At 38.0% G+C, this 13,083-nt stretch overlaps 1 protein-coding gene across 2 annotated transcripts in view; it reads left to right on the top strand.

Moving 5' to 3' along the window:
* VIPR2 (vasoactive intestinal peptide receptor 2) overlaps positions 1-13,083 on the top strand; it is a 149,660-nt gene that overhangs the window by 28,726 nt on the left and 107,851 nt on the right. For both annotated transcript variants that reach the window (XM_087946914.1, XM_026687265.2), the window contains exons 3-4: positions 515-622; positions 2,965-3,059. In XM_087946914.1, coding sequence (XP_087803040.1) covers positions 515-622; positions 2,965-3,059 — 203 coding nt within the window. The remainder of the gene's footprint in view (positions 1-514; positions 623-2,964; positions 3,060-13,083) is intronic.

Here is a 13,083-nt window from a genome sequence, read left to right as displayed (position 1 = left end):
AAGTTGGTGCTGATGCGATTCTAGCAGAAGGATTAGGGAAGCAATTTCCTTTGACTTCCTGTTAGTTGGACAGATCATACTGCTCCATGAAAATATTTACATGAATGTTAAATACAATACTAGTGGAATCCTTACTAATGTTATTCCCATTGCACTGGAAGTTTAATAGAGTAGAACCCTTGATACCTAACACATTTCATGCACCAACTGATACACTGACCCATCCCTACATTATTGTTGCTGCCATTCTTACTGTTTTAAGTAGAATTTCAGCAAAGCCTCCAAGTATACCCTTGGCTTGCAATCAGGGATTTAATGATCTTCTGAAGTTAGGATGGATTTTTAAAAAACTACTTACAACCTGTTCTCAAAGTTATAACTGCCTCTACAGACACATGCATTCACTCTGGCACAGTCATTCCATTGCATTTTGGGCACTAGGCAACTGGCTGCACCACTTTTCACATTAGAAAGTTATTGGTATTGTTTGCTCAACAAGTTGAATGTTTTCTAGGATGTGCTGGGATCTGGGATAACATTACCTGCTGGCGTTCTGCAGAAATTGGAGAAACTGTAACAGTCCCTTGTCCAAAAATCTTCAGCAACTTTTTCAGCGAACAAGGTATTTAAAATGTCTTTCTGTAATTTGGACTAACGTATCTTTGGTTTCTGTGTGTTTTAAATGTTGGAAAGAATGGCTATTTCATTAGGCGGCATACAGATTGAAAGGAAAACCACTATCTCAGCAAGTGGCATGCATCTCTATTGTTGCAACTTCAGATATCTAGAAAGTAGTATTGAACAAAGTTAAGGACAATGGTATTTTAAAGCCTTGAAGTTTAATGAAAGAAAAATCTTTTTTCTGGTCATCTATTGGTTTGTGATAAGCTTTTTATTATGAAGATAGGAAGTAGGGGAAGTCTAGCAGAGTATTTGAAAGTCAGATTCATTTTCTTGCTCACAAGGAGTCCCTCTAACATGTCCCTTATTTTGGAATCAAATCTGTGCTTCCTTTTTGTTCCAGTACCCGCATTATTTCTTTAATGTAGGAGTGGATGATGTATTTGCCAACATGGCTGGCTAGGGGACTCTGAAAGTTGCCATGGTTGAAAAACATTGCCCTAAATCGAAAAAAGGCAGGCACTGAAAGTCCCCCGCCCCCATATGGGGCCAGACGATAAAGTTTGCCCTCCCTGCCCAGGTATGAAGATCAAGAGAGAGAGAAAAGACTGATCAGGGTTTGAAGTAGCCATAGGTCACAATCTAGCTTTGTTGAGGACCATTGAACTGGAATTTGTTAAGTTATCTTCAGGAATAATTCTGATGGATGGAGGAGACAAGCAGATTAGGTTGACACATAGGATTGTCCAAAAAACTCTTCCTAAACTTTAGTCCTTCTTCCATGTTTGGATGAGTCTTTTTAAAAACTGCATTTTTACCATTTTTGTGTGTCAGGCATGCATTTATTTCTGACTAGTAATCCGTCACAGGAACTGAAGCCTTTGATACTCCTGCCACAGGTCACTCAAAATCACTTTAAATAATGATGTTGAGTAATGAGAGGCTTTTATGGAGACAATTTAATTTAAATTATTTTCCCATCTGGCACATTTATAGCCTCAGATTTGTTGTATCTAAAGCTACATATGTCTGCCAAATGATCTTTAAATGTTAAACAATTTTTTCTGGTCACCGAGTTTTCTTGAATAGTTGTCATATCCTTAATGACAGATACCTCCTCAGAAAATGAAGAGGGAATCAAAATCAGTGTGTGTGCAATAAACCAGACCCTATCATGACAAGCAAGAAAGATTTTCTGCGATAAGTAATGTAGTATCAAAGGGCTGAGAGTCCAGGAATGTGAGATTGCAGAGAAAAACCTACTGGAGTGGTTTTTTGGGAATCATTTTTGTTTCCAAATCAACCTGCATCAAAACTGAATTATATACATACAGTTCTGTTGGGTGCAAAGAAACATTTTTATAAGAAGCTTTCCATTTTTTCCCAAAAATGGCTTATTCCTAGTCTCAATATCATGTTCTCTCCTGTGGCCAGCTGTTTTACATCCAACTCTGACAGTTGGACAGATACCTTGGATTTTAACATTGTCTTGTCTGGTGAGTTATGGGTTGAAGCTTTGATTACCTAGCTTGGCTTTTTAATAAGCTACACTTTTTTTTGCTGAATCTTATGACATGTTGATTTTGTGGGAGCAATTTTAATCCACCCAACTAAATGTCATTGGCATTTATATACAGTATATTTACTGCTCTTTATATATTTTTCTAAACAAAGTAACTGTAATTTACTTGGACCAAAGACCAGACTTTAATTGTTTATGATATTTGCACTAAAATATAGTAACTGGTGGAAAAGAGATTTAATTTAATTTTTGTTGAATTAAATATTGTTCATAGCCTCACGTATTTCTTAATGCTGTGTCTTAAATTAGAATCACAATTCACTGGGAACTGTGAAAGCTCTACATGACACTCAAATCTATCAGAAACCTTACACTCTTTTAAGACAATACATAAGGCATCATACAACATTATGTATGATATATTTGAATATAAAGCAGATCAGCTTTTCCCCAAAGTATTGTTATTCTAATAGGAAAAACACTTGGAAATACAACACATTATCACCTAGGACTGTTCAGAGCTGTGCTAATTGTCCTTGTTAGTTAGGAGTTCTTAGAGTTGTAGTCTCCATTTATCTGGAATCCATGAGATTAGAGAAGATTATGATGGACCCAGATTGTTGGGGGCAATATTCTGACTTGGTAAACCACTTGGAGAGGGCTGTAAAGTATTGTGAAGTGGTATATAAGTCTAAGTGCTATTGTTAAGTGCTGTTAAATAATTTAATAAAAGTAGATCTAACAAATAATTTTAAGGTTAGACGTTTTGTTGACTTACTGGCGGTTGCAATGTCTGATTCCCTCTTTGTTCATTATCTTAGGAAATATCAGCAAAAACTGTACAAATAAAGGATGGTCAGAGATGTTTCCACATTTTTTTGTTGCTTGTGGATTGAAAGATATTGAAGACAACCCGGTAAGAAAAACTTGTTGAAAAATACTAAATAACCATTTTCATGTCAGTTTTGCAGGTTAGGGTATCAGATTTGGGTTGCAATTCCTTTGTTTCTAAAGTATCTTAGCTTTATAATAGTTAACAGAGAGCTTTTACTGTTAAGATTTTTTTTTCTCTACAGAAGTAGTGTCTTGCCTCATTTTCTTTTTATTGCAGGGCAGTGTTTCACAATGTTGGTCACTTGAAAATGTGTGGACTTCAACTCCCAGAATTCCCCTGCTGACTGGGGAATTCTGGAAATTGAAGTTCATATAACTTCAAGGGGCTAAGTCTGAGAAACACAGCTGTACGGGGAATCATTTCTCATTATAATTTTACCACTTCAGCTTGTAATCACATTATTTGAAATGATCAGAACAGTTTCAAGAAAGTTTCCAAAGCCCATCCTGGAGATGTGTCTTTTGTGAATATTTCAGTTTATATGTCGTTTGTACCTGTAACTCTTTTGTTTCATAAATCTTCGAGAAAGTGACATTCTGGCAAAAACGTCCGCATGCTTTCTCTTGTGAGTTTTGACAGCTGTAATAAGCTTATTTCTGGTTTTTGTCATCAAGATGTGTCGAGGCTATCCACGTATGAACATATGTCATGCATGCATGTCTTACATAAACATGGCGGCTGCCTGTAGGGTTGTTTTGAAGGATTTAAAAAAACAAATTGTTTCATTGACTTAGTAAATTAAGGAATATTTAGAAGGCTAAACAGTTTAAAGTTCTCATGGAAGTGGAATGAGATCATTCGTCCAGATGGTCTTTGTCATTCCACATGGCTGGAATACCTCCTACTAACACATGTTATGGCCCCAGTCCAAAGCTCCTTCTCAAACAGCATATCCTACAATTATTAGCCATTGTGAGCCCTTTGATGTAGCCGAGATAACGAGCATGACAATTCATACTAATCTTTATTGTAAGGTTACATTAAAGAATCTTGCAATCACTTCTGCCCTCACTTTTGCTCTTGAAAAGTAGGGAGGGCTCCTTTATTTTGAGATGCTTTCTTTATTTTACCCATATGCCTTCAGACTCAAATCCTCCTGTCTCCTAAGATCATTCTCACATACCATTACGGAATGAATGGAGCAAAAAAAAATTAAATGCTGAAGGGCGTTTAGGGTAGGCAAATGGCGCAATGGCAATTTTGACAGCATGGAATTTTTGCTTGTTTACAAAATGGCTGCCATGGTAGCCAGGCCAACCACAAATATCTGTTTATCAGAAAGAAAACTGGAAGATAATCTTCTCTAATCCCTTAGGATGGTGTCTGTATCTCACCTTGCTTTTTGTCTTTTTCTTGGGCATAGGAAAAAAGAATTTTTATTCTGTTAGAATGCCTATGGAATCCATGTAGAAATATAAGAACTCTCAAGCTGAGTGTTTCTATTTTAAACTACTAACTACTATTTAGAAATAACCAGGCCAGTGTAGGAGTTCTCCAGAGGCAAACAAGGTGCAGTGCCATACTGGTGCAAATAAGATTAAATACCATTTTTTCTTGCATAGTTCTTCTTTAATCTCTGAGATTTTAAAATATCTTTCTGATAAAAGTGTATTAGAAACTCAAAAATTTTCATGCTGTTTTGTTCAATCTTCTTTGAGATCTTAACTATAATTATTTTTATCCCAAAGAGCAATAGAAAATTACTTCCTTTGTACACAGCTTTTTATAGCATCCTAGAAGTTAGGTTGTGGCTGTCTCGGGTAGCTGAAAATGAAAATATTTAAATGAAAGATATATAAACTATTCTATAGTTGACTATTGACTGCTGAAAATAATATTTAAATTGAAGATATATCATTTAAATTCTATAATGAAAATTATATTTATTATAAGACAAAAATATCTTTTGGTAGTCTAGTAGAAGAATTCAGTTATCTTGCTTTTCCACAGAATAACTCAATTAGCATTTCTTCTTCAATCAGTTGCTTGCCTAAGTAATACAATCTTACATTTATATCATGAGTAGATTAGAGAAATTTGTCTTCATGTTCACTCCTGGATGGAAGGAGAAATAAAAAATAAGCAAATCAAAACTATAGAGGCACTGCTTCTGAACATGTGAATCATTCATTCATTCCCTTCCTTCCTTCCTTCCCTCCTAGCTTCCTTGTCCATTTTGATTTCTATAAGCTATCCATTACAGCAAGTGAGTCTGAACAATATTCATTCAGATAGAAATGTATCTTGCTAAAAACTATTTTAGTATATAGTTCTTATTTGCTAAAATAAAATACTTGACTTCTTATATTCAAAACTAAAGTGTAAGTGAAGGAAGACACTGTTGAAGCATGAAATACAGCATATTTTTTCTGAAGTGTTTATCTCTGAATCCATAGAATTGTGAGAGGGAGCTCTTTTAAAATAGTATTATTTACAGCATAGAAAGAGGACGATGATTAGAAATATGTTTTAAAGTGTTTTCTATGGAAGGATAGGAGCCTCTCTGGGTTTTTCCCCCATCCATTAATTTTTTTGAGAACTGACTTATAGTTTCAGATCCTCAAGTATAGCACAATAGAAGGTATTCATGATTTATCTAACTTCTTCCTTTCATATTCCTGTTATTTGGGACTAAAACTCTCAGAATTCCAAGCCAGCATCTCTATTGGAAAAATGTATTGGTTTCACTAAATGTAGTATGAAGTAATCATTTGTGTCTTCTACTTAAGGCACAGGTTAGAAAACAAGAGATTATACGTTCAAGTTCCACCTTAGCAATGAGAGCCAGCTAGGTGACTGGGCCAGTCAGTCTCTCTCAGCTCAACCCATCTCATAGGATGGTTATTGTGGAGAAAACAGGAGGAGGAAGGTGTGTTGGATATGTTTGCTTCCTTATTTGTAAAAAGAAATAAATGTATTTATTCTCCAATATACTTTGATTTGTAAATTCTTTGTTCTTCATCTATATATATAAAAATGAAATACCATTCACGCATCATCACAAAATCTCCAGAACCGTAAAACCTACAAACTTGAAATTTGGCATGGATGTTCCTCTTGGCTTCTAGGTGCCCACTAAGAAAAGATTTTTTGAAATGACCATCAGAGCATTAGTATTTTGTATATTATTATTAACACACTCTGATGCTAAGGAGTTCTACTCCCCCTCCCCATCTGTTTCAAATGCAAAAGACAAGCAGAGGAGAGGAGTTTCAGTTTCTATTTTAGTTTCACAGCACCAAGCAGCTTTAGTACAGTACAGTTGAGCTAAGCCACGCTCATGCTTCTTGCTGTCTCCTTCTTGCTCACATAGCAAATGCTGTTCCAGTTTCCAAACAGCCCTCAACTCTCTCACACAGTTAGGACACTAGCCAGATGAATACTGATGGATGCTGGTAGGCAGAGCCAGAATCCCCCCCCCTTATTTTCCTCCCCAAAAACTAAGCCCGACCACATAGTTTCATAGCAAAGCACGGGTATCGAGCTAGTAAATAAATAAATGTATTTATCCTCCAATATGCTATGATTTGCGAATTATTTGTACTAGCATCGTTCTTCATCAGCTTCTTTTATATAAGCTCTTACCTCAATAAACCTGTCAGGGCTGCCCAAACAAGCACTTGGTAGCCTGGATTTGGATCTCATGCTTTCACTTTGTGACACAAGTGATAAGCTGCATTTTCCCAATATCTGCCCTGTTTTCACAGGCCTTTCTTTGGTTTTTTTTTCCCCATGAAAACGTTTTGTTTCTCAACCAAGAAGCTTCTTCAGTTCTGGCCAACTGTCCTATCCCACACTCACACCCTCAAAGCCCTCAGGACAAAGGTAGATTCTGACTGAGTTAGACAAGCTTTTGGCACAGGAAATTATAGAGACCATCAACCACGCTAAGTGGGAAATGCTTATAGTCACCCCAGTCAAACCGGATGGCTCCATTAGAATATGTGCTGATTATAAATGTACCTTAAATTGAGCACTTCATATTGCCTACCCTATGCCTGTAGGGCAGCACTTGCTGCATTCATTTGGAAATGACAAAGCTTTTGCCAATCTGGATTTAATGCAGGCTTATCAGCAGATCCCTGTAGACAAACTGCTCAGGCGCAAACAATTGTGACTTTAAAAATCACAGTTTACAATTTGGTGTTAGTATCACCCTAGGAATTTTCCAGAGTTTGATGGAAAGAATGCTCCAGGGCATACCAGGTGTCATCTCATATTTTGACAGCATCCTGGTATCAGTGACCAATCTAGCTGAACTAAAGGAATGTTTAAGGGCAGTCCTTCTTAGGTTTAAGAAAGTAGGACTTAAGTTAAAAAGAGAAAAGTGCAGTTAGCTGTCCAGAAAGTTTAATTCCTTGGGTACCTGATAGACTTATCTGGGCTGCATTCAAAGACCACATACAGGCTATCCAGAATGGTCCCATTCCAAAAACAAGACTGAATTGCAAGCATTCCTTGGACTCTTAAATTTCTATAGTATTTTCCTGCCCCATAAAGCATCAGTTGCTGAACCATTGCACAGACTTTTGGATTCTAAAACTGCATGGAGCTGGGGCAAGAAAGAGAATACTGCATTCAAAGCTGTTAAAAGACTTCTGATGTCACAAAGCATGCTAATCCAATACAACGAAAGTCCGCTGGCCTGCGATGCATCCCCCTATGGAGTTGGCGGAGTGCTCAGCCACAAAATGCCAAATGGGTTAGAAGCATCTATTGCATTTTTTTCAAGGACTCTCTTAAAGACTGAAAGAAACTAGAGTCAACTTGATAAGGAAGCCTTGGCAACTGTGGCCAATGTTAAAAGATTTCACGAATATCTGTATGGTCAAACCTTTGAGCTAGTTCCAGACCATAAGATGCTGCTGGGTTTAATTCTAGGAGACCAGCAGACACCCCAAGTGCTGTCTCCCAGGATGACTAGGTGGACCGTTTTCCTAGCTGCCTACAATTATTCTTTAACATATCGACCTGGAAAAAACCTCAGCCACACTGATGCTTTAAGTCGCTGCCCATTACAGATTCCCGTTGAAGATCCAGCCCTGGCTTACACAGTCCTCCACATCAACAACCTTCAGTGCCCATTTACCACCTCGGATATCGTGAAACATTCAACTAAGGACCAGGTACTTGCCCTGGTGATGGACTGGGTTAAAAGGGACTTGCCGCAGGAGACTGTGGGGGAAGAATTTCAGCCTTTTAAAGCAAGGCAGAACGAGCTATCCATGATGCGGGGCTGTTTACTGTGGGGAAGCAGGGTGGTTATCAGGGGTGGAATTCAACAGGTGTTACTACCGGTTCAGTGATTACGTGGGAATGGAGAAGCGTTCTGATTGGCTGATGATTCTGACAGTTGAGTATAAAAGAGCTGTCAGATGGGCTGAAGAGTTGCTGTTGTTGTGAGCCAAGCAGCCATGATTAGCAAACTCTATTAGCGAAATAAACTGTTAACATTTACTTTCCAAGCTGAGCTGTTCACCACTGTTCTTGGTACTGAACAAGTAGGACTGGCACACCAAAGTTATCAATGAGATGGTATTGAAGTGCTGTTCGTGTTAAGACCTGCCCTGTCATTAGGCAATTTTGGGGAAAGTGCCTCTTACATTTATATGCACTGAAGACAACTGTCCCATTGCCAGTGATGAAGGATAATTAAGTTTTCTTATTTATTAAATTTTTATGCTCACTATTACAGTGAGCGGCTCACAATATAAGAGTTAAAAAAGATAATAAAAACAAAGAGAAAAAAGATAATACAAAACAATTAAAATTAAGAGGATTAAGTAAAAAGCTAAAAACCAAGAGGATTGACAAAAAAGGGATGGGGGATCTTCTCTCTATCCCTCAGCCACTTCCATAGAATTCCATGTTGGGGCTCCAGGCCAGCTGGCAAAGCCAGGTTTTCAGGCTGTTCTGGAAAATCAGAAGTTGTGGGGGGGGCAGACCTCACATCTAATGGGAGAATATGATAGAGAGCAGGGTCTGCATCAAAATAGCCAAAACTCTTTGGCAGATGGGATCTGAAGTAACACTCTTCCATTGGAGCAAGCAGGGTACGCTAGTTCCATTGGAATGAGAAGGCTTCTCAGATAACCTAGAGCCAGTCTATGAGGTATTTTGGACTTAGAACAGCAATAGATATCTTAAAATCTTGGTCCAGCCCCAAATTTCATGCTAGGAATGGACGGTGAGACTTCTTTAATTTAATATCCAGGTGAGTATTTTCCTCCATAATTTAATATCAAATAAAAAACAATCCGGTGAAATCTCAAATATTTAAAAAATAAAATTCAGAATGACTATGATAGAATTTGGACTAAAGCTAAATCCAAGATATGTACTACTTTTTGTTAAGTATTAGGCTTAATATACAATCAACCGCTTCTTTAATCAAAGAAATGAAAGGTAAGGTCTGGAAAGGTATATATACAACATCATTATGTAGGAATGGATGCTTTTAAAGCATCCTTAAATATCCTTCCTACATGTAATACTTATCGCATCAATGAAATAATAAAATAATTGCCTAGTAACAAAGTACAGTAACAAAGTACAGGATAACACGAGGAATTCAAAGTTGCATATAATTTGCTATTCTAATGCTATTCTTCTTCCAAGCAGCTGCAAAAAGCCGTGTTAACTCTGCCCCGTTTTATCCTCACAATCTTACAAAGTGGGTTATGTAGACACCTTTTCATTACTTAGGACTTTAAGTAATGCAGATTTAGAACTGCATTTTTGTCATCTAAAATATAATACTGTCTTAATATCACCATGCAAACTGGCCATGTCACTTTCAATCTGATACACACACACACACACACACACACACACACACACACACACAAAAATATAATGATGATTGCATTTAATAAAACATTCATGTTAATCCTGTTATTTTTACTCTCCCTGTGCATTTGTTGTTTTGTGATGGAAGTTTTCATTTTGTTGTCTAAAATATTTTTTTCCATGAAACAGTTTTCTAGTTATTCAAGTCAAAAATAACAAGTCTTTTCTGTGTGGAAAAAGAACTAAATGAAAGGCGCAATTAATTATGGCATTGTAAAATGTATACCTTGTGAGTAGTTAGGAATAGTAATGTAGACTAAACATGAATATACTCAAAGTTCTTAGTACCATCTCGTTTACTTTACTTCTTAAACAAATGTCTCTCTGCCAGGAAAGAGGGAGAGAGAGACGGAGGTCATGATAATCTTTATTTTAGAATTCTTCTGAATTGGAATCTTTATTTTTTTTTCTAATAAAAATATAGTGTTAAGTGAGAATTGTCCTGTTATTTCAAATATCAGTTCAATCGATCCTTACAGTAACTCTTATGATTAAGAGTAGTTTTGCACAGAAAAATTTGTCAAATCCATCAGAGATGAATTAATGAATGTTATATGGATAATATGGCGTTCTTTGCCAGAAAGACCAGAATCAACTTATGCTTCCCTTGGATGACTAATAAAGGATCAGAGAAATTTGCCATACACTATACATGCAGTGGTTCCCAAAGTGGGCGGTTCCACCCCCTGGGGGGCGGTGGGATGCCTAAGGGGGGCACTAAGAGGCAAGGGGGCCGACGGCGGTGCTAAGAGGCAAGAGTTCGAGGCACCAGCCCTGCAGGCTCATTGACTGTTGTACAGCATTGGAGCTGGTGCCTCAAATGCAGCAGCACATTGGGAAAAGCTGCCGCCACCGCTTTCCCAAAGCATTGCCGCATTCCGTCCATCCGAAAGGTCTGTCTGTCTGTCTGCCTGCCTTCCTGTCTACCTACCTACCTGCCTGCCTGTCTTTCTGTCTACCTACCTACCTACAAATATAGTTCTATCACCTACCTACCTACCTATCTATCCATCCATCAGGTCTGTTTGTCTGTCTTCCTGCCTGCTTGCCTGCCTCCTTAGCTACCTACCCACCTATCTATCCATACATTCATCCAAAAGGTCTGCCTGCCTGCCTGCCTACCTCCTACCTACCTACCTATCTATCTATCTATCTAAATCAACAAGAATTGGCAAAGCATCTCTGATTAGATTCTATTCACTACTAGAATCTAATCAGAGATGCTTTGCCGATTCTAGTCCAATGACCTGCTCCAGCAGGGTTGGAGGGGAGCATGTGTGTGCATGGCTGTCAAAACTCCAAAAACAGGTCAAGTAGTTCTGGAGAGGCCAGTCATAAATTAGAACACTTGCTAAACAACCAGCCATTAAGTGAGGGCCACTTGTATTTGGTTTGCCAGTTACCTGCCCATGCCCACCCACTCACATGACCACCAAACCACACCTACCCGGTCACGTGACCAGCAAGCCATGCCCACCCAGTCACTTGACCCAGCCACACCCTCAAATTAGGCCACGCCCACAGAAATTTGAATCCCAACCCTGGGTGGGGGGCACCAAGGATGAGTTTGTAGCACCAAGGGGGCAGTGGACTGAAAAAGTTTGGGAACCACAGGCCTAATGCATTAGTTCCTAGTGAGGAAAGAAAGTCACCTGGAAAGCTGTAGTGGTAATCAAGGTAATCATAATGGTCTGAAGACATCATGTAGTGAATGAAAAGAAATCTCACTCCAAGAGTTTCAGACATAAAACAGTTAAAGGAAAGGCTATATGGATCAAATATGGATGCCAATAGGAAATTCAGTTATTTTGTGAAAAATTATTTGAGTTGTGGTGCTTTTGTTCTGCCTTCATTCTTTTTGTGCATCCATGTGTTGCTGGCTGATGGTCTAAAGACATGGTTACTTTCTTTTGTTTCCTTTTTCCTTCTTTCACCCCTATCTAGTTCCTTACCATTCAAGATTTGAATTCTTGCTGAATTGTTTTTATTTTTATTTATTTTATTTGGTTTGTCAATTGCTTACAAGATAATAGGTATAAGTAAAAACATAGTTATGAATACATGGATACATATAAGAAAAATAAAAGAAACAATAGGACAGGGACGGTAGGCATGTTGGTGCGCTTATGCACGCCCCCTACAGACCTCTTAGGAAAGGGGTGAGGTCAATAGTAGAAAGTCTAAGGTTAAAGTTTTTGGGGTTTGGGGAAGAAACCACAGAGTCAGGTAGAGTATTCCAGGCATTGACCACTCTGTTGCTGATGTCGTATTTCCTGCAATCAAGTTTGGTGCGATTAACCTTGAGTTTGTATCTATTGTTTGCTCTTGTATTATTATGGTTGAAGCTGAAGTATTCATTGACGGGTAGGACATTGCAATGTATGATTTTATATACTATACTTAGTATACCGAAGGCGGCGAAGTTCTAGGTTTTCTAGGTCTAGAATTTGAGTCTGGTGGCATAAGGTATTCTGCAACGAGTAGAGGAGTGGAGAACTCTTCTTGTGAAATATTTCTGGACTTTCTCAACTGTGTTAATATCAGATACGTAATTGGGGGTGGGTTCCAGACTGATGAGCTGTATTCGAGTATTGGTCTAGCAAATGTTTGTATGCTCTAGTTATTAGTGTAATATTACCAGAGAAAAAGCTACGTAAGATTAGATTAACAACTCTTAATGCCTTTTGGCTATGTAGTTACAGTGGGCTCTAGCACTTTGATTATTAGAGATGAGTACTCCAAGGTCCTTGACAGAGTTTGGATCATCAACAAGCTCTTGACTATTCAGCCTGTATTTTATTTTCTGAATATATATTTTTTGCCAATATGTAAGACAGAGCATTTATTTGTTGAGATTTGAAGTTGCCATTTGTTGGACCATTCTGATACATAGTCGAGTTCTTTTTGAAGGGTAGCAGTATTGTCTGTGGTGTTGAATAGCTTTACATCATCAGCGAAGAGGACGCAGTTGCTCTTAATATGATCTTAATATGCTCTTAATATGACCTTGTTTATTCTGAAAGGATTTAGCGCATGCACCAGTTTTTCAGTTGATCTATAGAACTTTACCTGCTCCAATAAATTCAATCCTAGAGAACATTAAGAAAGACCCAGGAGATCATATTACCATATGTGGTGGATATGCATTGAAGCTAAAAGATACTGGACTAGAATACACAGGTGGTTGGAAAAAATG

The sequence above is a fragment of the Notechis scutatus genome, chromosome Z (assembly GCF_049901735.1).
Source record: "Notechis scutatus isolate UNSWTSFEM ecotype Mainland chromosome Z, rNotScu1.2, whole genome shotgun sequence".
NCBI lineage: Eukaryota > Metazoa > Chordata > Lepidosauria > Squamata > Elapidae > Notechis > Notechis scutatus.
The sequence above is the reverse complement of the archived record's forward strand: the minus strand, read 5'-3'. Positions and strand labels throughout refer to the sequence as shown.